This window comes from Podarcis erhardii (genome assembly GCF_964252035.2).
Source record: "Podarcis erhardii genome assembly, chromosome: 9".
Classification (NCBI taxonomy): Eukaryota; Metazoa; Chordata; class Lepidosauria; order Squamata; family Lacertidae; genus Podarcis; species Podarcis erhardii.
This window is the reverse complement of record NC_138512.1, coordinates 40,692,051-40,716,276: the sequence shown is the minus strand read 5'-3', so window position 1 is coordinate 40,716,276 and position 24,226 is coordinate 40,692,051. Positions and strand designations below refer to the sequence as shown.

Below are 24,226 nucleotides of genomic sequence, written 5' to 3'. Positions count from 1 at the left end.
TGAATTTTTGAGAGGCCAGTGTTAGAAACAGAATACTGGATTAGATGCAAATTGGACTGATCCAACAAGACAATTGTTTTCTGTCTGCATGTTGCAAGCCCAGAAATCTGAGAATGGACTAAATAGTTTCTGAAGGGCATACGGTTTATAAAAAAATATATTCCTCTTATTACATCATTTAGCTATGCATTCGCTAGTGAAGCATACATCAGACAAGGTATTAGTAAAATTTCAAAATTAGTAAAATTTCAAAATGTTAGCTATTTTAACCTATTTCTATATTGCTTTTCTAGGCAAAGCCCATCCAAAGCAGGTTACAAAACTCCAAATTACAATGATAAAATCATCTGTATTAGAAAACTGGAGCTATTTTCCCATCTCAAATATTTCCAACTAAATTATACTCCAAATAGTGTCTCTAGTGCTCCTGAGTTCATCTGATCCCTGCCAAATTTAAACCACACTGCAAAGGAACAATCGGGAACACACTTTTGCCACACCCACTTCTGCCTTTGGCCCACAAAAGGTTGGCCACATTCCAATCTCACCTTTGGACTGAAACTAGTTCCCTATCCTTGCAGTAGATCAGTGAAAGCAGTGTATGGATTTCCTCCATGAGTCGTGTTGGTTATAATCCACAAAATTTCTTCTTAAGGTGTAGTTTCTTTAATGAACTCTGTCGGACATTTCATTCTAGGGATTATTTCCAAGGCATATAGCGCTGTATTCCATAGTCTGTACTTCTTTACTTATTATTTTCCATTACACTCTAAATATAGGAGCGTAGCATATATAATAAATATGCAACCCAATTCATCATGGTAACTCTAACTACAATCTCAAATTCTCAAAGGCTGCTTAGCATCTGGGAGTTTGTACTTTATAAAACAAAAATAAATTTTAACTATTCACAGCCAAAAAGAAACAAAACTGGATATAATATTTTCCCATGGAGGAAATATTAAAAAGAAGTAGAGACAATTGTGAAACAAATATGAGTCATATTAATTAATGCCGTGTCATTTTTGTCCATTAAATTTTTACAGTACTTTAGAAATGTATTTGGGTGTGATCAATACATCATAGACATCTCTATACTATCACTTTCGCAAAGCATAATGAAGACCTAATCCTGTACCTCCTATTCACAATGATACTTGGAAATGAGGTGTTAAATTAGAGTCATGTAAGATTTATCTGGGGTTTTATGCTGAATGTTAATTACATATGAGTACTGTTTATTGCCACTCTTAATTTTGAAAATCTTTGAATTGTACAGCATATTAGCCTCTGTTGTATTGGGATATTTCCCCTCCATCACCAAACCAGGTTACGTCAAGTAGAATACAGAGGTTGAAAGTAAAAATTCAATTTTAAGTCACCTATAGAGACTGTTGTTGGGCAGTCAACATATGAATAATATAGAGATATATACTTATGTCACACCAACAGAAAATTGCTCTAACACAATCAATGAAAATCTAATCTTGACAACAGCATACATATGGTTTTGCAGTACTAAATTTACTTCAATCATTAGAACAGCCATGATTCTGGCAATATCTGCAGATTAGGGAACTTTAAAAATAGTACTACAGTGCCCCTACATGTTCACTGACAGAAGAGCAGCTCAACATATAACTTGCCACAATCAAGTGAAAAGCACATAATCAGCTAAAACATTAGAACATGCTATTATAATGTGTTTACGTAAACAGAAAATCAGAAATATTCACATTTGGAAGTATGTTCTGCGTGGTAGTCTCCTTTAGACAGATTTCCAGCGAACGGCTGGAGGGTTTGGCAGTACCTGAAAGATACCCCCTCCCCTGTAAACACTCCATTTACCCTAAACTCCTTGCAGTAAAGAGTACACAAATATAACATGTAACTTAGGCACACACAGGTTATAGGATATAAACTGACTCTCACACATGACTGTTAAGTGTAGTAGTACTTCAATATCACTGAATGTTTACAAACACTTTAATTGATATGGGGCAAGTTTAACTCTGTGCCACTTTTGTGCAAACTCCTTCTCGGTAACAGTCATGTGAGACCATAGCAGTTTTGATGATAAATTGAGATCAACAGCATAAATGGAATTATGTTTTCCTTTGGAAAAGATGCTAAAGAACATGAAAAGATGAAAATAGTGTCATGGTGGATTCAGAGTTGTAAGCATTGTTGTCAGAAGCATACCTAGGCTCCCCTGCACCCTTGGCAAGGGGATGTAGGACCCCCCTCCAAAAACCCCAACATGGTTCAATAATGACAAACTTAGGAATTAACAGCGCAATCCTATAAATGTCTACTCAAAAGTAAACTCCACTGAGTTCAATGGGGCTTACTCCCAGGAAAGTGGGTGCACAGGACTGCAGCCTAAATCTGGCAGGAACTTCTGGCAATACCTCGCTTGCCTTTTCATTACTTCTGACAAGGCGCCAGCAGAAAGGCACTAATTTGGAGGCTGTACCTGATTGCGCACTGTACTCAGAAGTAAGCCCTGCTCAAGTCAATAGCCATTGCTCTCTGGGGTAAACATGCACGTCCTGGAAACTGGTCAATGTAGGAAAGAAACCAGGGGAAAGGAACTTGGCTGTGCTAAATTAAACATCTCACCTGATGTTTCTCCATCACCACATCAGCCCTGGACAGAGAGTCAAGCAGGTGTGTCCTCACGGGGAGCCCCACTACAGACTGACTGGAGAGGGAACTCTACAGAAATTCCTCTGCTGAAGCACCTAGAGGGAAGTGATTTTGCACCCCCTGGTCTGCGCTGTTGGCAAGGGCCAATGCGGCCAACCCCAAGGTACACCTCTGATTGTTGCAATGTTTCAGAAAAATGTGGTGAGAAAAAAGTGGGGGTTAAGGTAATCAATAATTATGTTGATTCAGGTTAAGGTAATCAATAATCTATGTCATAAATGAGTTTGTCTGTTTAAGTAATAAAATCGATGTAAGATTGGCAATTCCATCCCTTGATCCAGTTCCGATCAATATAAAATGTATTTTTTTAATTAAAAAAAATCTATTTCTTTCTCTCTCTCTCTCTCTGCTTGCTGCCTACCAACACTTATTCAGATGTTCTCCCTCAGCTGAAGGTCCCACATCCCTGCTTGGTAACTATAAGTTTACTCCCATGTGTTAATATGAGATGGAGCTTAGAAATGCTATTTCACAAGTAGATGAGCTGCAGGAAGTTAAACAGAGGGCAAATCTTCAGTTGGCATAGAAAGTGAGTTGGGTGCTTTCTCAATGCAGGTATGATGTGAGGGCTGTATTGCTTTATAAACAAACTTCTGGGGGTGACATGTCAGTAGTGAGCATGGCCAGAGACAAAAGTAAGTGGAGCAACAGAAGCATCTCTTACCTTTTTTTACAGGCTACATTTCAGTCAGTCAGTGGTTTCCTACACACATAAAATCAGAGACATTGCCACATTTCAAGGACACTTCCTGTCAGGCAAAAGCACTTGAGGAGGGTGTGGAGCAAGGGCATTGAGGCGTGGGGCCCAGGGAGAGCCACAGGCTCAAAAGAGAAGCCTGAAAAACCATGTATGTCCCCCACACCTGAGGTTTCCCACTCCTACCTTAAATAAAGAATTACACATCAATAAATCAAATGACTCATTCCAGTTACAATCTTGAATCTCTGCTTTTTAATTACGGGTTCTGTTTTACGCTGTTTCACTGGATTGCTAACTAGCAGATTTGAATCCTTATTAGAGGACCCAACTAACTTTGCTGCATTGGGTACTTGTAATGGTGTGTCAAATAAGAGATGGTTATATTGAGTGAGGTTAGTGGGTTACATTCAAAGCAGCACTAACATGAACTGGACTGAATCTTCTTGAATTGCAGAGCCCCTCTAGATGTTAAGCATATTCTTCCTTCCATTTCCTAACTTCTTTGACCATTTTCTCAAGCATAAATCTCTACTGTCCTTTCCTTTAGGTTCCTTTGCCTCCTTGCCAGAGAGCTTCCCTGTATCAAGGGCAGGGGTCCTCAGATTTTTGACTAGCCTTGGTATCCCGACAAAATTGATGCTGGTCATCAATCTTACCAAAGAGGTAAGGTCTTGTCTCTGTCATCATGTGGGCATTTGAGATATGATTGACAACCCAGAAGCATAGCACAACTTCATGTGGAGAAGATATTCTACCTTCTAAAGCTCAGGAACTCCATCTTTGGGAGGTGGTATAGGCTCAGCTCTGTGCTTGCCAGAGAAGAGAAGGCAATTCACTATGGCAACTGTGCGGAACAAATTTGTGGACGCAGGATCCTGAGATCTTTTCCCACTGCTCAGCAGGATTCTGTACAATTTGTAAAGTCAACAAAATGACAACTTTCCTGTCTCTCATAGAAACCAGACTGCAAACTGTAAATTTCATGAGAAACTGGAAATTATATGCCACCACACCAGCTTGGTCAGTCAGTCAATGTCAGAGGTTTCACACAACATGGATTTTCTGGGATCATTGTAAAGAAAAATAAGCAGACTATATTGGCTTCACAGCACTTTACAAGAATAAACTATTAACAATATCTATATTGCTTGCATTATACATAATAAAGACAGGAAAGTGATATTTAACTCCATCACATTATTTTAATTTCACCTACAAACCATAAATCAGGAAGTAGTCAATGCAACAACATTTTCTGTTGAAACTAATCTTCAAATGTAATAATTTCACACATTTATGTGCTTTTAATGCTAATATCTATATATTTTATTTTGCCTTTTATCATCTTTATTCAGTACTTTTTTGTCTTTTGCAAATCATGTATTTCATGGTCTGATTTAATTTCTGGTATAGGGAAAGATAGAGTTGCAATGTGTTAACAGCAAATTTACAGGTCTAAGTAAATAAAACCAGTAAGATTATCACAATTTGAAATAAATCCCCTGCTTCCATGAAAATGTAACTTGACAGTAATTGGTACCAGTTTAAATATAGATGAAGAGAAATCACAGCAACGATAAAAGCTTTGCACCAACTTAAACATAATAAGCAACTAATAACTGTCTGAAGTACAATCTGACAAATACAAATTGAATTTAACAGCAGACAAGATCTAGTAAAACTGTTGCACTGGTGCCAGAGTTAAATTTCTCCACTAAACAAGTAAATTTAGGTTGGGTGAGAATTTTCTTTTCTTTAGGAATCATTTAATTGCGCTGGTAAAGTATCAAAGGATTCCAAAAATACTCTCAAATTTCCAATGTAAATGTTTCTGCAAAGAAAATTATTTATCCTGTTTGTGAAAATGTGTCAACAATGTAGCATGGCAGATTTAAGGTTTGCAGACAAGGAAAAAAAGCAGTGGGTTGATACAATTTTAAAAATGGACATAAGGTATCCTAGACTACATCTGTTACTGTTATATATTGCATGCTAGAGGGCTTAGCAGAAACAGCTGTCTGCACTAGCAGTATCACATGTTATCTGTGCCCAATAATCATAAAAGAAATGAACTCAAGTTTTCACTGCACCCTATAAATGGCCATTTTTGCACTCCACTTCCTGGCTTCCTATTGCAAAATGAATGAAAACCAAGCTCTTTGCAGGTGCAAACAAACTCATTTTGCTTTCCTCCCTTTTCCTTCACTATTAGAAGGAACAGTGTTGCACACTGCTGTTTGCAAGAAGAAGCTGAAAGCCTGGCTCAATTACCATCCCAGAAGCTGGCTATTAATCACAGGCTCATAGAATAGAGGAGCTGGAAGCAGCCACCGAGGGTCATCAAGTCCAACTGTCTGCAATGCAAGAATCACAACTAAAGAATCCCTGATGGCCATTCAACCTCGGTTTAAAAACCTCTAGTGAAGGAGAGTCCACCACCTTCCAAAGGAAGTCCGTCCCACTGTCAAACAGCTCTGACTTTCAGAAAGATCTTCCTAATATTTAGTCAGAATCTTCTTTCTTGTAATTTGAATCCAGGGGTTGCTCTCATCTCAAGATTCCTCCCTTCTTTCATATACTTCATAAAACTGAATGTCAGGTGCTTGGGTTCAATTCTGAAAATTCAAAGTGTATACATAACAAACATTCCAAACGCACAGCTCAGTAAGAAGGCAGAATGTTTGCAGAAGACATACATAGATTAAATTGGGCCAGCAAAAGATCAATAACTGAAATGAAATCAATTGCTAGTAGGGTTCTGTTTATAGTCATAGACTAGCAGGAAAACCACCTCACTCCTGAAAGTATCTTGGGATTGGCGGAGCCTCTCTAAGTGTGCTGCTGAAGAAAATGTGCTATGAGAAAAATGTGAATGGAATGCAGCAGTACTAAAGCAAATAGTCAAGACTGCCCGCATTCTTGTCAGCTGTTGGTGTTATCACGAGAAGAAAACATACGGTGGTGCTATTAATAGAAAGTTGCCTTTGGGGAATGTCCACCATTTGTAGTCTCAGAACAATTAGACGTACAAGTTCATTTTATCAGTGATGAAACATCAACAATGTAGGTCAGAACCAACGTTTAATAGAATGGTTATATTTGAGGGCATTCATAAATACAGTGGTACCTCGGGTTAAGTACTTAATTAATTCTGGAGGTCTATTCTTAACCTGAAACTGTTCTTAACCTGAAGCACCACTTTTGATAATGGGGCCTCCTGCTGCCTCCGCACCTCCGGAGCACGATTTCTGTTCTCATCCTGAAGCAAAGTTCTTAACCCAAGGTAATATTTCTGGGTTAGCAGAGTCTGTAACCTGAAGTGTATGTAACCTGAAGTGTATGTAACCTGAGGTACCACTGTATTATCATGTCGCTCCTATGATTCGTCACGAAACACAGAAAAGAAGCCTGGTTCATATTCAAAACTAGGAGTTGCCTCATTTGCGGTGATTTGCAATTACCGGTAAATATTTCTCAGACAGACAAACAGCCATGTTAAATAAGGCAGGACTACTTTTTCCTCTGTACCATGTAAGCTTTCTCACTACCTTAAAGGTCCTCCACAAACTGAACTGCTGGGATAAGTATGTCTTGAAGACATTTAGAGGAAACAAGTGTGGAACTATTTATCTCAGGAGCAGAGCAATAAGAGATAATTGCTAGGCTTCAGAGACATAGGTTGTGCATATCTGGGGTAGGGATGAGGGATAAATTGGTTCAGTTTGCATTTTCATGTGAACCCACCTAATTTGCACTTCATAAACAAATACACAAACTGGAATACAGCTTATCCTTCAAAATTTGAACTGCTTCAAATTTTGTGATGCAGTTCTCTAATTAAAGAGCACACACCCAAAACATCTCTCTGGGGAAATATGTACAAAATGTGGTAAGGGAAAATGTCTGCATATATTATGTTGATAGTAGGCATCACTGTATACAACACAAATATTATGAGCAATATGCTTGGAATTATGCATGTGAATTTTGGTACAGGTTTTTGAAACTGCAAATGGACAGGCAAATGGAACAAGCTTTAAAATGAGAAAAAATACAGCATGGACCTATTTGCCCATCCCTACTTAGCTGCAACCCTAGCTTAGGTATTTCTGCTGAAATTATACTGTTTTGAATGAAAGAATTTATTTCTTTTTATAATTGCATGATATATTGTTGTAACCCGCCCTGAGACCCTTATTGTGAAGGGCAGGTAACAAATCTGATAAATAAATAAAAGTTGGTATTATAATGAAGACAAGAGGGGCCTTCCAACAAAGAGTTTCCTCCTGCTCATGGTTCCAGCCAGCCAGCCCATTATTCCCATTGTCTTCCCTCACCTTGGTTTTCTGTCCTTCCAAAGGTCAATAAATATTTCATGCACACCAAACATGGTCAGTCTTCACTGGTTGTTTTATGGGTTTCTCCCTTTAGGTTTCCCCCCTCCAAATAAAATGTACTTCTCTAAACCTTAAGGCTCCTTGAAGTCCAATGATACTTGCTCTCTAAGTGCATAAATAATGCTATTTTGGCTACATGGGCATCTATAATCACAAAATGTGGTTGATATTAATACTTGTGTATGCCTGACAAAACAACACACACACTACAAAAAAGAGCACCATTCCACATTGTGTGTTTCTTATATTAGAGTCTATGCAACACCCTGAAAAGTGTCCGTCAATAGACATAGTCAGAGAACTAACTCCATGCATTTAGCTGGGCTTCAAAGAAAAAAAATCAAAATCAAAGTAACTTTTAGAGCTCAAAGAAGTTCCCCAAACTGTAGAGCAATGAAGTAAAGAAAGAAACTGCTGTTGTTTAAATTGGAGGTGGGGGGTGGGATTAGACTTTATTTAACAGGTTGCAAACCCTTGTATTTGTTTAAATGTGCTCCTGGTATCACGGTACAAATAAAATGGAAATGTAACCAAACACCTTTCTTAAATTCTAGATAGGTAAATATTAACATATTTGCACAAAAAACACCCAGATGGTGCAGATCAGGTAGTTGGGTTGCTCAAGGCTAAAATCATAGAATTTTAAAAAGAAAACTAAAGGAGAATTTCACTGCAGTGCTCAAAACATTTGAATTGCATGTCAGTGATCAAAGTCTAGCACAACACTTCTGAGATTTACCTGCAATATAGCATTAGTAGGGTATTTCTATTTCACAATATACTTTTCATGTCAATCCCTCTAGCCTCACTATTTTCATGACACGGGATTTGAAAGGTGTGTTTTTTTTAAAAAAACAACAACAACAACCTATAGCAATGAAAAAAATCTCTCAGATTTAAACTGACTAAAATTTAAATTCTATTTGCATTGTCATACACATTTTAGTATGGTTTCACAGAAGTGAACGAAGAAATGCAGTTTTCATTTTGGGGAATATTCCAGTCACATTTAAGATCTAATAGTGCAGAGAGCTGAGAAAAGTTATGTGGTGTTTTGTGTGGAGCATGTGGTATACTACTTAAGGTAGAGCAGTGATGTGATAAATGATCTCTACTGCTGAAATGGATTATAACCCATTGAAACAAATACTAGCTGCAAACTCCCAAATAAATACTGAATAAGCACATATAACCTTCATTATGTGCTTAAAATGAAGGGCATCAGTTTAGACAAATAAAAATGAAGTTACTTGAAGTTGCCAGCAATCAGAGGTGGCTACAGCTTTCAAATTCCACTAAACCATGTTCATAAGAGTGCATACTTTGATGGAGAGACTATAAACTTCAGTCAGGTATGTCATTGTAGAAGCTCAAAGGGTAGCATGAACCATGAACAGAATGGGTTAAATGAGCACACCTAAACTGATGCGCATGCAATGCCCATGAAAAAAATACATGCCAAATAATGATTTTTAAATAATAATGCATGTTACTGGAAACTTTAAAATAGAAATAAAATAATTTTACAATATGCACTATGTAATTTACAGTTTATATACACATTAGTCATCAATATTTAATGAGATTAATACCATTCTTATTTACCAATGTGATACATGTATAATTGCATGGGTTTCTTTATAAATGTTTTGTAGCCTGAAACTTATATTTCATTTAATTAAGCATCTGTGGATGCTTTAATTTTAAGAAATACATTAAGTTGATACACTATTAATTCTTCACAATATTATTTTTGTAAGAAGATCTAGCATTTTTCATACAAAGAAACCAGTAACTAGCACTGAGTCCCACTTTGCATCTTCATAAAGTAATAGAATAATCAGATGGCTAACTGTTGTGTTCTGTGACCATTTATAGTAATGTGCTCAACACAAGCTGAATATAACTAGTGCTAGAGATGCATAAGACATGAACTGTCAGATCTCATAACTAAAGTATTTTTACTTGCAAGGATTACTGTAAACATTTGACGGCTACCAAATAATTGAATTCAAACAAGGAGAAAGTTGGCATCAGCCGATTGAAGGTTTAAGTAATTAGGAGAAATTCAAAGTGTCATTCATTTCTAGAACTTAAATTTGCTTCCATGTTCTTTAGCAGCTGGTTTTTACTGAAGAGAAATTTAGATTTTGCTATAGAAAATAAATCTGAAATTTTCAGAAGGCTTGCTGGGCATTACCAAATGTTATTTTAAAGTAAACTGTAGCACACACATGGGCAAGCAGCTCAAACCACTAGCCACTCCAACCTAAAGTGGAAGTAGACATCTCATTCTGACCCTTATTACGACGCTGAACAAGATATGCCACTCAGGATAGACATAAAGAAAAAAAATTATAATTAAGTTGACCACTTTTGAATTTTACTTGTAATAAAGTGTTTAAAATCACAATTAAATTTAAATGAAAAGCTACTGGCTCCATTGCAGGAGTCCCATTTGCAGAGGGGCCAGTGCTGTTCTGTAATACACAAATTATCCAAGTACACTTAATTTTCCCAACAGCATTATTTAATACAAAAGTTTAAAGTTTGTATTATCTATGAAACATTTCATGTAAGGAGTTACAAAGAAAATATTCGCACAGCAGCACCGAATAACTTATCCTGCAAAGACACCATAATTAATTTTTACAATTTGATGTTTTAATTTATTCTTCAACAGAATTGGAGAACAATATTTGAAAATGACATGGGCCAAACATACTGTTAAAGCATACACATATACATGATTTTTCTAATTTCAAATTATGTAGGTTCCACAAGAAAATCGCAAAGGAAAATAATGTATCATCCTTCATGGACCGAAACTGCCACACCGGAGCTATGGTACTTAAAGATACAGTATGCAACAGCAGGCCTTCACATACAAGGGAACAAAAATAATAGCACTTACCCGTCTACGACAGAAAGGAAGGCCTTGCGCAATGATGCTGATGCTAAATATCTTCATCACAGTTTGGTGGGGCAATGGCGTTTTTGTACTTGGAAGATCAACAGGAACCAGGCCATGATTTACGGGTGATTTTCCTGGTTTTGACATTGTACAGTTCTCACATGGTCCAAAATTGTTTGTAACAAAAGGGCATTACTAAGAAGCTCAACAAAATTGGTATCTGGTGTAACTGAGGGTTTTTAAGCAAAGGATTCTGCTTCCCAAGGCCTGCTTTCCTTTGTCTCAATCTTCTCAATCTCTCCTACCAAGTGTCTTGACCTGTCTGCTGCTTAGTGAAGTGCAAGCTATCCTAGTATAGAGCGGAATTATAAACGACTATGCCGACAGACTGTCCCTGCCAATCAAAGAGCTATTGGCCCACCCATGCAGTATCACTAACACATACACTGTCAAAATAGGTGACATTTAAAAAAAATTCAATTGCTTAGAACTAAAATAGCAAAGCTTCAAACTAGAATCAAATGTATAAGTTATGGTTTTGACTGATTTTTTTTTTAAGTGGGAGACGTAGCCCTAATACCTTCAGATCAAACAACCTGAAACAGAATACAACATAACATTTTCTAATTATGTAAGAAGAAATTAAACCTCTTCATGTTTGGGATTATATATAATAATGCAGTACCGTTTTAATATGAAGCGTCTTGCCTATGTTCAGAATGACCAAGATACGGTCAGGACTATGTCAACTTTGACCCAATCTCTTGCTTACAGAACAGTGACAGCAGCCGCAATGTGAATCATTATAGTGGATTTGCCAACCCCAGAGTCACTATGAGGGCCAACTCCTTTTTTACTAATTTGCTCATTATTGTTCTTTGATGGATATTGGGTTTTCTTATTTTTGTCTGAGATGCTCCCCATGAGTTGTTGAGTGTAAGGTGTAACTGGTGGCTGTTTCTGGGAGGGGAGGGCTTTATCTCCTCAGGAGAAAAGGTGTCTGCATTTCTCCAGGTGAAGGATAGGCAAAAAGGAGTAGCTTTTCCGTGTTGCATTTTGATGCCTTGTATATGATGTGCTTCTGTAGTTCTGTTGTTTTACCTATGTACGTAGTTTAGAGCCATTTACGGTAGCCTAATAATGCTGCATAGAAGGGACGTGGGTGGGGCTGTGGGTTAAACCACAGAGCCTAGGACTTGCTGATCAAAAGGTCGGCGGTTCGAATCCCCGTGACGGGGTGAGCCCCCGTTGCTCGGTCCCTGCTCCTGCCAACCTAGCAGTTCGAAAGCACGTCAAAGTGCAAGTAGATAAATAGGTACCGCTACGGCGGGAAGGTAAACGGTGTTTCTGTGCACTGCTCTGGTTCTCCAGAAGCGGCTTAGTCATGCTAGCCGCATGACCTGGAAGCTGTACGCCGGCTCCCTCGGCCAATAAAGCGAGATGAGCTTCGCGACCCCAGAGTCGGCCACGACTGGACCTAATGGTCAGGGGTCCCTTTACCTTTTAATAATGCTGCTTAAAATGTGGAATACGTTTTGAATGTGTATTTCATATATTCATACTTTTTTTGTTAGGATATGTAAAGCACATATCTCTCTTGAAATAGGAAGCAGTATGTAAAAACTAAATAAATAAGTCATTCTTGGTATTTACCTAGATTAGGAGAACAAGCTATAGCACAAGATAGTCAGCACTTTTCTTTTCAGGCTATGATGCTAATAGCCATGATTGCTCTCCTCACAGAAAGAAACAAACGAAAGAGTTGCAGCAATTTGGGGTCGGATAGGATAAACAAGTAGGGACACTGCAAATGACAGGAACTAAGAAAACAGGAAGTTGTGGACAAAGTTTGGGGAGATGCAGGAACAAATGCAAGGGAAGGTATCAGAGGAATGAAGGTATCAGAGGAAGCGCTCCCGCCGCTTGCGGAGAGTTGCCTGCATGCCGAAGCCTGCGCGCGCTGAGCTCAGCGCGTCCAGGCTTCGCGGACCTCTCCGCAAGCGGGGGGAGCGCTCCCGCCGCTTGCGGAGAGGTGCCTGCATGCCGAAGCCTGCGCGCGCTGAGCTCAGCACGTCCAGGCTTCGCGGACCTCTCCGCAAGTGGGGGGAGCGCTCCCCCCGCTTGCGGAGAGGTGCCTGCATGCCGAAGCCTGCGCGCGCTGAGATCAGCGGACCTCTCTGCAAGCGGCGGGAGCCAGCGCTGGGCTCCCACGGCTTGCAGAGAGCTGCCTGTTTGGGGGCTGGGGTCGGGGGAAGCCTGGGGGGGGGGAAATAATTTTTTTCCCTTTATTTCCCCCCCAAAAAACTAGGTGCGCCTTATGGGACGGTGCGTTCTATAGGGCGAAAAATACGGTATTCTCAGAACCCAAGAACAATAAGCATCCGTGCAAATTTCCGATGGCACTGAGGGCAATCTTAGTTATGCTTACTAATAAAGTTGGGATCATCATTCACTCAGATATTTAAAAAGGATATTGAATTTAAAGGGATGGTACAAAGCAACAGCTATTCCTAGTCATGATGTGTTACCCATACATTACATTACTCAAAATTTATGTAGTGTATAAAAACAAGAAGTGGTGATGGACTGAGAACTGTTACTGAAATTGCTGGACCATTATTGAAATTGGAATTAACTCGCTGGTAGTCGCTGAAATTTTAATTCAATTATTACAAAAATTGAATTTTCACTGACCATGTAGTAAAAAGTTGTTTACAATGAAGAGCAGTATTACTGAACATATCACTTGCAAGCTGGAGACAGCGAAACTTAACAGAACTCTTATCTTGTGAGCATCTGCCCTCAAATGGATAAGAGTGATCACTACAACATTTAGCATTATTTATACTGCTTCTTATGAGATACTTACTATAATACACAAAGCAATCTGGAAGTTAGTTGTTTTTCATAAGTAAGATTTTTAAAAAATGTTTGCCATTAAATGTTAACTTAAATCAAGGTGGCAAATTGTTCTTTTAAATGTGATTTGCAACCCACTGCACTCCCTAATAAATAAACACTTCAAATTTTGCAGAATCTGACTGCTTTACTGTTCCTGACAGACATGTTGGCCAGAGTGCAGAATTGCTTCTCATTTCTGTGTCACATTAAGTGTAACAATAACACATACCCCATGAAGTAATTGTTGGTAGGAGATAAGTGAGTAGATTTAAAACAGGTATTCCACAGGATGAGAATAATAATACATCACAAAGCTGTGTGTCCCAGTTTTGACTGGAGATTTCATGATATTGGTCTGCTTATTATAACTCACCTGCTTCCCTGGATGACCTCAGGAAGGGTTGTGCTACTATTATATTCTATAAGGCATAGAAATGAAGAATGATAGGGAAAGGGAAAGGCTTCAAAATCAGCTAAGCAGTAATATGCACAACTTTGTTAACTGTACAAGGCGCTACTTCCATATGCAGAGAACAGAGTACAGTGGTACCTCGGTTTTCGGACTTCTCCATTGCTGGATGTTTCGGTTTTTGAACGCCAAAAAACCAGAAGTAAATGCTTCCGTTTCCGAATGTGCCTTGGAAGTTGAATGGCTTCTGCTGCATGTATCTGTTGTTTTTCACAATTTTCTCTATTGAACTGGCAGTGCCTTTGTGCCTCAGTTTTCAAACGTTTTGGAAGTCAAACAGTCTTCCAGAACGGATTACGTTAGAAAACCGAGGTGCCACTGTATATGTTTTAAAAAATGCATTAGCTATACATTTGTTGAGTATATTTTGAACAGGGAAGTATTGTTGTTTTAAATCCTAACTTCTGCTTCACTTGCCCTACCTGCTTTCAAATTAACATTTCAAGAACATTTGTCTTCCTTCTCCATTAAATACTTCAGAAAGTATTTCAAATATGTAACACAAACCCCACTGATCGTCTTGCATTCTGCAAACATTCTAGAAATGTCAGTCCAATCCTTATCAGCTATAACATGATTTATCTCATGATTAAGTATAACTCTTTGGTCGTCTCAGGATAGTACCAGCTGTTAAAGAAGTACTACAGCTGCTCTTCAAGAATTCAGTGGCAGATTGCATCTTTGTACCCCAGTACACCTTTCAAACAAAATATACTATAAAACAACCAAACAAATATTCTTATCATTCTCCAAATGCAGGGAAACGAAAATATAGGTATGTTTACTGCACTTTAATAAGCAACAAGCTTAACTGTCTGAGCTACCACCTTGTAATCTCATTTAAGATGTTGACAACTGAATTTCAAAGAATGTGACATGCCTAAACCCCTTCCTACTTATGTATCTATAGCTCAGCTATGATAAGCCCAAATTCAAGTACAATGCTCTATCCATTTTCACATTTTACCTATTAAAATACTGAATTGAAAAACTTTGTTCACCACTAAGTAAGCCATGTAAGCATGTACTGGAAAGGTCATCAGCACACAGAAATATTCAGTTTAACTAAATTGTAGTACTGTATTTTAAATCTTACTACTCTACATAGAAAATCTTAAGAAAAGGATGTGAACCACCTGCAGACTGTTCAGTTCATTTTGTGAAAAGAACAGTGGGTTGTATCCGACAGGTTAGGAAACCCTCCAGAAAAGATTTGGCAGAAAAGCAGGAGGCTGCAGAGAGGCAGGGGAAGTCCTGTTGCACAAGTGGAACTCACACAATATTGGACTCAACCCAGTATTTTTAGCAGAAACTTACTTGCCTTTTCATAACTGCATCAATGGATTTTAGGTGTGCTACAAATTTAAAATATTTTTAAAAGTTCAAGCACTTTATAACAGAAGCTTCTAATGTTCTTTGATAGCATATCGGACTTACTAGAAATATTCCATATAATACATATAAGCGAGCAAATGGAAAAACACACACTAACCAATTGTTACATGGCATTCACACGGTAGTGGCAGTTTAAGCTGCATAATCCTGTTCAGCTGGCAAATAGCATGCTGAAAAAGAGTGCGGCGTTATTAATAATAGCTCAAGATATGCGAAGTAAAGAATGTTTGAGCTGCCAAAAAAAGGCAGGTAGTCTGAGGCAGGCTGAAATTCTTGATCTGTCTTGTTTGTTCTTATGTGCTTCAGTGATCTAAATAGGTATGGGAAGCATTCTTATGTAAATGGAATTAATTATAAATACATTAAGATTAAATAGTTCATGCCGACTTTGGCGATGTGACTCAAAGAATGGCACCACTAGTTTAAACACCCTCTAGTTGACCCAGTTGTATCGTGCTGCCCTCAACACTAACTGCTGTCAAACTGGTACCTTACTCACTAGAATCCTGTTACCCACTGTTGAGTCCTAATCTATTTGTAAATACTTGTTCAGAAGACACTTTGGAATTTCTCTGTAAGATTAAACCTTAAATCTTCCAGGGGCAGGAACAACCATACTACAGTGGTACCTCTGGTTGCGAACGCAACCCGTAGCGGTGCGTCTGAGCATGCGCGGATTGCGATTCGTTGCTTCTGCGCATGCGCGTGACGTCACTTTGCGAGTCTGCGCCGAAACCCGGAAGTAACCCTTTCCAGTACTTCCAGGTCACTGCGGGACGTAACCTGAAAGAACGTAACATGAAGCGGGCGTAACATGAGGTATGACTGTACTGAAATTCAAAACGGTATGTATGCGTCTGAATGCCAGCTGCTAGGAATCGCAAACAGAGAGAGTGTTCTGTTGAACTTAGGTCCTGCTTGCACTTTCCATAGGCATCTGGCTGACCACTGTGAGAATAGGATGATTGATTAGATTGGTATCTGGTTTGATCCAGAAGGGCTCTTCTTATGTTTATATTAACTACAAGATGTTCCTGTTAGGTCTTCGCTTCTCCTGTCGTGAGGAGAGCAAGGAACAATTCCTTCCAAAATTTGCACCAAACTAGTCCCTAGTGTCTGCCCTTTTAAAAACTGCTGACTAGCAGCTTAAGAAAGCTTTGGACTCAGTGGTCTGCTTCAGAAAATGATTCAAGATTTTAAGCTGGGAATGAACTGGGAATGAACAGTTTCCTTGCCTTTCTCCCATCACACACGGACTTTGGCACAGAGATCCTGGGTTGTAATAAGTTACGTCCAAACTGAGAAACTCTGACTTAACAACAGACAACAAACCAGGAAGGAAGTCAGAATGTGATCAATCATCTGAACCAAGCCACTGCCACACAGCTTAATAAATCAAAATATGTGGGAAAATAGAAGGTTGAAGGGCAACTGCAAATACAAGTCATGTCTGGTTTGTCACAGCCTACAGGAAAATCAAGCAAGTGTCAGATCTGGTCTATAGGCAGTGGGCTAAAGTGAGTCAGAAACTGGGAGTCATAATCAAGAGAAATCTAGGAGGCAGGACTGCCACAGCAAGTCAGGCCCAAAGAGCAAGAGCAGAAAGAAAATGTGCATGCACACATGAGAATCCAGGTAGATAGAGCTGCTCAAACAAGTTTCAATGAAAAGCAAGTCTTCCTTATATACTCCATGCTCAGGAGGGATCAATGAGCAGCCGCTGTGGTGGAGGCAGAATTTGGAAGATTCCTCCCGAAGAGGCTGCAGCTACGTGGCTCACCACATGGGGGAGTGGTTAGCTGGCAATAAAGGATATTAGATGCTTATGAAAAATGTGTTACCATATAGAATTTGCTGGGGGGGGGGCAGGAGTAGACAGAACAAAGGAGGTTGTAAGTAGTTAAATACAGTAGAGACCACTGTAAGTAGGATAGTGCAGAAAGCAGCAACTCTTTCCCCAATGAATGAAGCAAGCAAAGCCACACTAAAGGGATACAGTCAAATACAGCAGAATTCAATATGATCTTGCTGCTCCTTGCAGTAGATAGTCTGATCCATCCAAAGCGGAGGTGTAAGCTGACCCGCTCCACCTCCCTTGTGGCTGAAACTATGAAGGAAGCTGCTGCCCAGGCCTGTACTGTGAAACTGAGTAAGGAAACCCGTCACATAGGGATTTATGACAAGTGGTAGTGGACTGGTGACTCAACAGCTATTGCTGATGAATTATTTTTCAGTTATTATTAGTTCCGTGGAAATGTATTGTTTATGCAATTGTTAGAATCTGCTTTCCTAGTGTGCTCATAGGATGTTTGATATGGTTATATTTGTTATTTGCTTAAAAAAAAAGACACTCTGTAACTGTTGTGATCCACTTTCAGCTCCGCTTTGGTACTGAAAAAGCAGCATACAAAAGCAGCAACTGCTACAGGATAAAGCAAGAATGGATTTGAATTAAAGATGAAGGACTTTAATTATTTAGCAACAGAGCAAATTGCAGGCATTGTTATAGACCTCACACTTACCCCTACAATGGTTTCGAGTTTATAGCATATACAGTACTACAGGGTTGTGCATTTTCACTATGGATCTCTTCTTGCCTAAAGTACACCAATGTTGCCATGCCCAAAAGCAGTATCTGAATGAAAAGGTTCTCCAGTCATCAGTGTAAGCTTTTAAATTCATGAGATTTCTTTTCCAGACCATGTATGCCATCATCTCACTCATCCACTCCCCTTACCATAGGTTCTCTTAGATTTTAATATAACTTTTATTAATTTTCAAAAAAAAGGTTGCAATAGATTCTGCAAATATAATGTTATCAAACAGGATCTTGTGGCAATATACACAGTCCATATACAGTTATAGATCACTGTTAAACAAATATACATATAATAAAACAAAAATAAACCACAGGTGCGTGGAAGATTGAAACTAGAACTATTTATGGCACAGACATAATTGTTAAACAAAACAAGGTTACAAAACATGAACCCTGTTACATCAAGGCAATTAAAGTATTCAAATGCCCTAAGTCACTATATCAGCCATACTTGCTCATAGGTCGAGGAGGGTCCTTGGCCATGTTCCTTCTTGCTTAGAAATGAAATAAAGTCAGGTCAAATCATTATCAACCAACACTCATGAGAATCTTCCACATTAGGCAGGTAAATATATACAGGTAATTATTATTTTTTGCATTTATCCTGCAGCCATAGGCACTAGCAAAACAAACATCTCTCAGTGTTTACCTTGGACACAGCCTCTGAAACATACTAAGAAGTGGTGAATGCTAACATGTATGACACAGGCAATGAATTTCAAAAAAATCTACCCCATATTCATGTTGGGGGTGGGGAAGAGATTAGTTCAGCAAAGGGGTGCAAAGCTAATTTCAGCTGGGAAAGCAAAATGTGAAGTAAGAGAGTCCCACTGAATGGCATGAGGCTTAGCAGGTTAAAACTATCAAGGAATACAACTGAGAATATCTATGCAAATTTCCCTCAGTCCAGTCCTCTCAAGTGACTGTGCATGCTTATCACTCTTAGCAGTGGTGTTTTTATTTTACAATCATCAAGAAAGCAAAGCCAACTAGAGTTCATTCTGGAGCCAACTCCAGTAGCTGGCGAATCCCAGCCCTCCCTTTCCATTTTGGTTGCTATGTAAAACCTTTCTGGCAGTAGGAGATGTTTGACAGTGGAACGGACTCTCTTGGAAAGTGGTAGGCTCTCCTTCTTTGGAAGTTTTTAAGCAGAGGTTGGATGGCAACCTGTCATGTATGCCTCAGTTTAGTTCCTGCATTGCAGGGAGTTGGACTAGATGACCCTTGGGGTCCCTTCCAACTCAACAATTCTATATTTCGATAACATAGGCTAAACATTAGTGGAGATCCTTGTGGGTGCTACTTGCCAGCAAAACAGAAAACTATTAGACAAATGGATAAAGAAATTTATAGATAACAAAACAAATGGAGATCCAATTCTAACTGTGCAACATGGCTGCCAAAAGCCACCTCAGTGTAATGGAGACACACAAACTATAGCAGTCACTTCTGTACCTGGGTACAAACAGCGTTCTAGGGAACAGCTATTCTGAAATGTTGATGCCTGCCATATTCAAACTAGGGTTTTGGAAGCAATACTACTCCGTTTACTTTAGAACAAGGCCCAAAACACCTACTTGGAATAGCCACAAGTTAGGCTGTTATACATAAGAGCTATTAGGTATCTACCAAATACCTAAACAATTTTGAGAAAGCAAAGATCAAGTCTGAGAATCACTGAGGTTATTCATCTTAGTGTGTGTCTCTGCAGTAGACCAATCAGGATGATGATTCATCAGTGGAAGAGATGTTAGTAAGAGATGCTTCAGTCTCTGGTGGGAGAAAAGCCCAATTTCCAGAAGTCCCAGTCCAATTGTTAGATCTACAGCCCTCATTGATTTATGGCTCTGGTCAGCAACTAACTGGCTAAAGGTAGTGCAAGGTGGAAGGTGGGTTTGTGTCTCCCCATCCTCACCAGTGTCCAGAAAGATTTTCCTGCATTTTCCATGATACAACAGTAGATGAGAAGAGGCAGGTGGAGGCAGCATCCTAGACCCCCCTGAATAGTTGTAGAGGACTACAAAAGCATGTACATTCTCACGTTGCATGGGGAAGTCAGCTAGGTGGGAAGCAGCACACAGCTATCGTGTATACTACTTTGACCTTGCCATTGTCAGGACACATTTCAACATTTACCAATTGCAGCAGTGGCAGCAGGTCAAAAGCAGCGTAAGGGAGAATCATATGCCGCTTCTAATGTAGCCAGCTGCCCACAAAAAAAATTAAGAATATGCTCTTATGTACACAAGTGTTCTGTTTCCACTCATAGAAAGGGCAGGAAGGTATTTTCTGGTCTGGGTTGATATTTGTACAACCAGCCATAGGGCAAAAAACAGCACTTGTGGTTACAACCTAGAGAAAAGAATGGTTTACTACTAAGAGCAGCAGGTGCATGTGTGAATTGTAGTAGTACAAATTTTCTTCGAATGTGTGAAAATTACTTTATGGTGATCCAAAATCCAGTGACCAATTGAACGCAATGAGGATAAACCTGCACATCATACATCCCTCTTGAAGAAAACTTATTGGACAAGTACGGATCTCAATATTCAACGCACTCACAGATTTTTCTACCCAACTTCTTACTCTGCTTACACTTACAAAGAATGGAATCCACTAGAAAACTGTTGTCAGTTGTCAGCATATAAGTAACACAGAAACATTGGAACTTGTATGATGGCAAACATTTCTTAGCCTAGAAAGCTGACAGGCATGCTGCAGTTAAAAAAGGAAAGAACTTTTTTGATTACCTATTCATGTTTATCAGCACCTTGCCTTCTGGTACATATTTTAAGGAGTTTCTTGTAAAAAAAAATGCTAATACATACTATTTTGGCAAATATGTACAAAACATTATACACAACTAACAAATTCCATTTCACTTGCTTTGAAGGGGAAAAAATAGCAAAGGCTCAACTAGAGTCAGGGCTTTTTCGGTTGTGGCTCCAATCTGGTGGAACACTCTGTCACAAGAGACTAGGGCCCTGCGGGACTTGACATCTTTCCACAGGGCCTGCAAGACAGAGCTGTTCCACCAGGCCTTTGGTCAGGGCACAGCCTGACTCCCTCCTTTGGCAATCTTCACAGAACTTTAGCCTAATGGTTGCCATCAATTTGATTTGAATTAATTTTATAATGAAATGATTTTAGAATGTTGTACTATTTTATTGTTGTTAGCCACCCTGAGCCCGGCTTGGCTGGGGAGGGCGGGATATAAATAAAATTTATTTATTATTATTATTATTATTATTAAGTGCTTAGAGCAACTGTAAGAGCAGAGCACAGAAGGATCCCAATGCCTTAGTGCTTTGAACTTAGTGCTTAGTGGTAGAGTAGTATAATTTTTTTCTTTCACAATAAATAAGAAAAATACGTGAACGCTGGTATAAAGCCTTCATAGTAAATCAGTAGCTTCATAGGAGTGCATTATTCTAGTAATATATATTAATTGCTTAATTCTTATTTTAAAAAAAAATCTCCATGCCTCAGTGCTTTGCTTAAAATTACTTTAAATTACTCACCTTTGACTTTATGTAGAATGGAGATGACTGCTGATGTATTGCTAAGTCCATGATACTATTTGAGTTTGTGACAGTGTTACTATTAGTGCGTTCATCATCTCTGCTGCTTTCATCAGATTGATCAAAATCATCACTGTCCTGGTCCATTTCTTCCTCTTCCTCCATCTCCTCCTCCTCTTGTTCACCAACATGTTCATCTTCTTCCTCCTCTTCTTGGTTACCAGAATATTCTTCATCCACTGCAATAAATCTGTTGTTGTTTTCTTCTAATTGTTCTTGCTGGGACTCATTTCTGTGGCAAAGTCCAGGCTCCCCACCACCTATTTCCCCATTCCTTGCCGTGTGCGCTTCCTCTTGTTGCCGTAATTGTTGCTGCTGCTGCTGTTGCTCCTCCTCTACCACTCGATTCATCTGCTCTTCATCGACTTGGCTTGAGGAAGCATTACCTCGAATAGACCCACCAGTTCGTCGTCTCTTACTGCCGACAGACAGCAGTTCTTGATTCATTTCCAAAAGCCAGCTTGCTACTTCTTGGACCTTTGCTAGACTATCTGAAGATGCAAATGTTTTCACATTCTGAGAAGAAAAAAAGAAGAGGTAGAGAACAAAGATTAGACACTTTTATCAGTGTATCAGTTATTTATACAGAGCTGGGTTTCACGTATTGCCCTGACTCAAGAACAGTTCTAAGCCCAGCATGGAAGCCTTATTTTAAACCTGAAGCTGTAATATGGCCATTCCAATACCAAATTAAGCCCTCTTTTTATGCATTTTATAGTAAGTAATTAGTTTTATACCTTTAGATTAACTCCAAGTGTCAAGATGGAGGGGGGAAAGAATATGAACACTGAGCACTAAATGGCCCCATTAATATAATAAAGTTTTTGTGGTCCATAAAACCTACGTTAGGCACCCTGGGCAGTGCCAATTATAATGAAAGCAATATAGAAAAATAAATTGATTGTCTCTGAAAAGTTTCTTCTAAAAATTAATTTCCTTCATAACCGGTTAGAGAGAATGTGCTTTCCACAATTATGCTAATTATTTCATTTGACAATGTATCTTAGGCAAAGTTGTTGATGACAAGATGAAAACACACAAAAGGTCCTCAATGTGAAAAACAAACCAGTGGCTACTCTTTTGGATACAAAATATAACCCCAAAAGACTGCATTTTAAAATGGTATTTGGGGGGCTGTTTATAAGAACTCAAGCTGCTAAATTAGAGTAGATGTCATTCATTAATTTATCAATCAGACATTTCTAGATCACACTTTTGTAGAAATACAACATGGCAGTGAGCACTATACCAAAACTTACAATACCAACTAAAACATCAATAAAACAACAGAAAAAGTCCATAAATACATTTTACACACTTCATATTTTAAAGGCCTGTCTAAATAACAGGTCTAAATAACCCCTGTCTGAAAGAAGGCAGGGGTGATTTCTGAACTTTTACTGGCAAGGAGTTCCGTCTGCAGCACATGGCCTGCCACACTAAAGTATCCCTAGTAAAGGCCAATCAAACTTGAGGGGTGTGAGGAACTACAAGAAGTGCCCCATCAAAGGATCTCAGTGATCGAGGTGGAGCATAAGAGAGGCAGGTGGTCCTTAAGGTACATTGGTCCCAAGTTGTTCAGGGCTTTGTGAATTAACACAAGAACCTCACACCTGACCCAGAAGCAAATTGGTAACCTGTGCAAATCTCTTAGCAGAGAAGTCACATACTGTGAGTCGCCTGCTCCTGTGAGCAGTCTGGCCATAACATTCTGCACTAACTGCAGCTTTTGGGTCAGCTGCAAGGGTAGCCCCACATAAAGAACATTACAATAATCAAGTCTTGAGGTTACCAATGGAGCACTGCGATCAAGCCAATGCGGTCCAGGAAAAGGCACAGCTGGTAATACTGAGGGAGGCCAGCATGCTAGCAGAAAAAGTCTTCCAAAGTACCTCGGCCACCCTGCTGGAACCAAAGGCTGCTGTAGCAGCAGAGGTGGACTACCCAGTGTGAAGTCCTTAAGGACTTAAGGATATGCAGGAGTTATTCTATTTGATGCATGTACCCATTTAAAGTATTATATACAAACAGCATACACCTGGAGGTTATGGTGAAGAACCCAGATGCTGGGCACAAAGGAGCTGCCCTTCCTGTCTACCTTCATAGCACTGATCTTAGGTCAGCTGGTGGGCAGAAACAGAGCTCTGATTATGATCAGAGCAACAAAGCCTCTGAGGTGCGTAGAGATTGCACTTTTTAAAATGTTTATATATGCAGAAGTCTCAGCTAAATACAAATTCATTCCAAATATCTGTGTAATGGAATTGGTATAAATATTACTTTTAAAATTAAACCATGTCATTTTAAAAAGGAAGCATACCGTGTATTTAAACATCATAAAAAACATGCTGTAGCATGTTGACTGTAAGTCGTGTGAAGTGATACGATGATGGAGACATTCTTTTATTTTTACCCCAAACATATAACATAACATAGGCCATGATTTCATGTATGATACCTATACAAAACATACCGTATTACTTGTGAGAAACCTGCACCCACTTTTTTCAAAAAAGACTCAATGACTGAGAAACATATTTGATTAGTTTCAAATTAAAATT

General features: G+C 39.1%; 1 protein-coding gene across 3 annotated transcripts in view; it reads right to left on the bottom strand.

Annotated features, from left to right (window-relative positions):
• Window positions 1–24,226, bottom strand: part of FBXW7 (F-box and WD repeat domain containing 7) — a 120,100-nt gene that overhangs the window by 50,526 nt on the left and 45,348 nt on the right. For 2 of the 3 annotated variants that reach the window (XM_081875327.1, XM_081875328.1), the window contains exon 2: window positions 21,606–22,181. In XM_081875327.1, the coding sequence (XP_081731453.1) occupies window positions 21,606–22,112 (507 nt within the window). In that variant the 5' untranslated portion in view covers window positions 22,113–22,181. Of the gene's footprint in view, window positions 1–10,720; window positions 11,043–21,605; window positions 22,182–24,226 lie in introns of those variants that run through there. The other variant, XM_081875330.1, reaches the window with a different exon arrangement.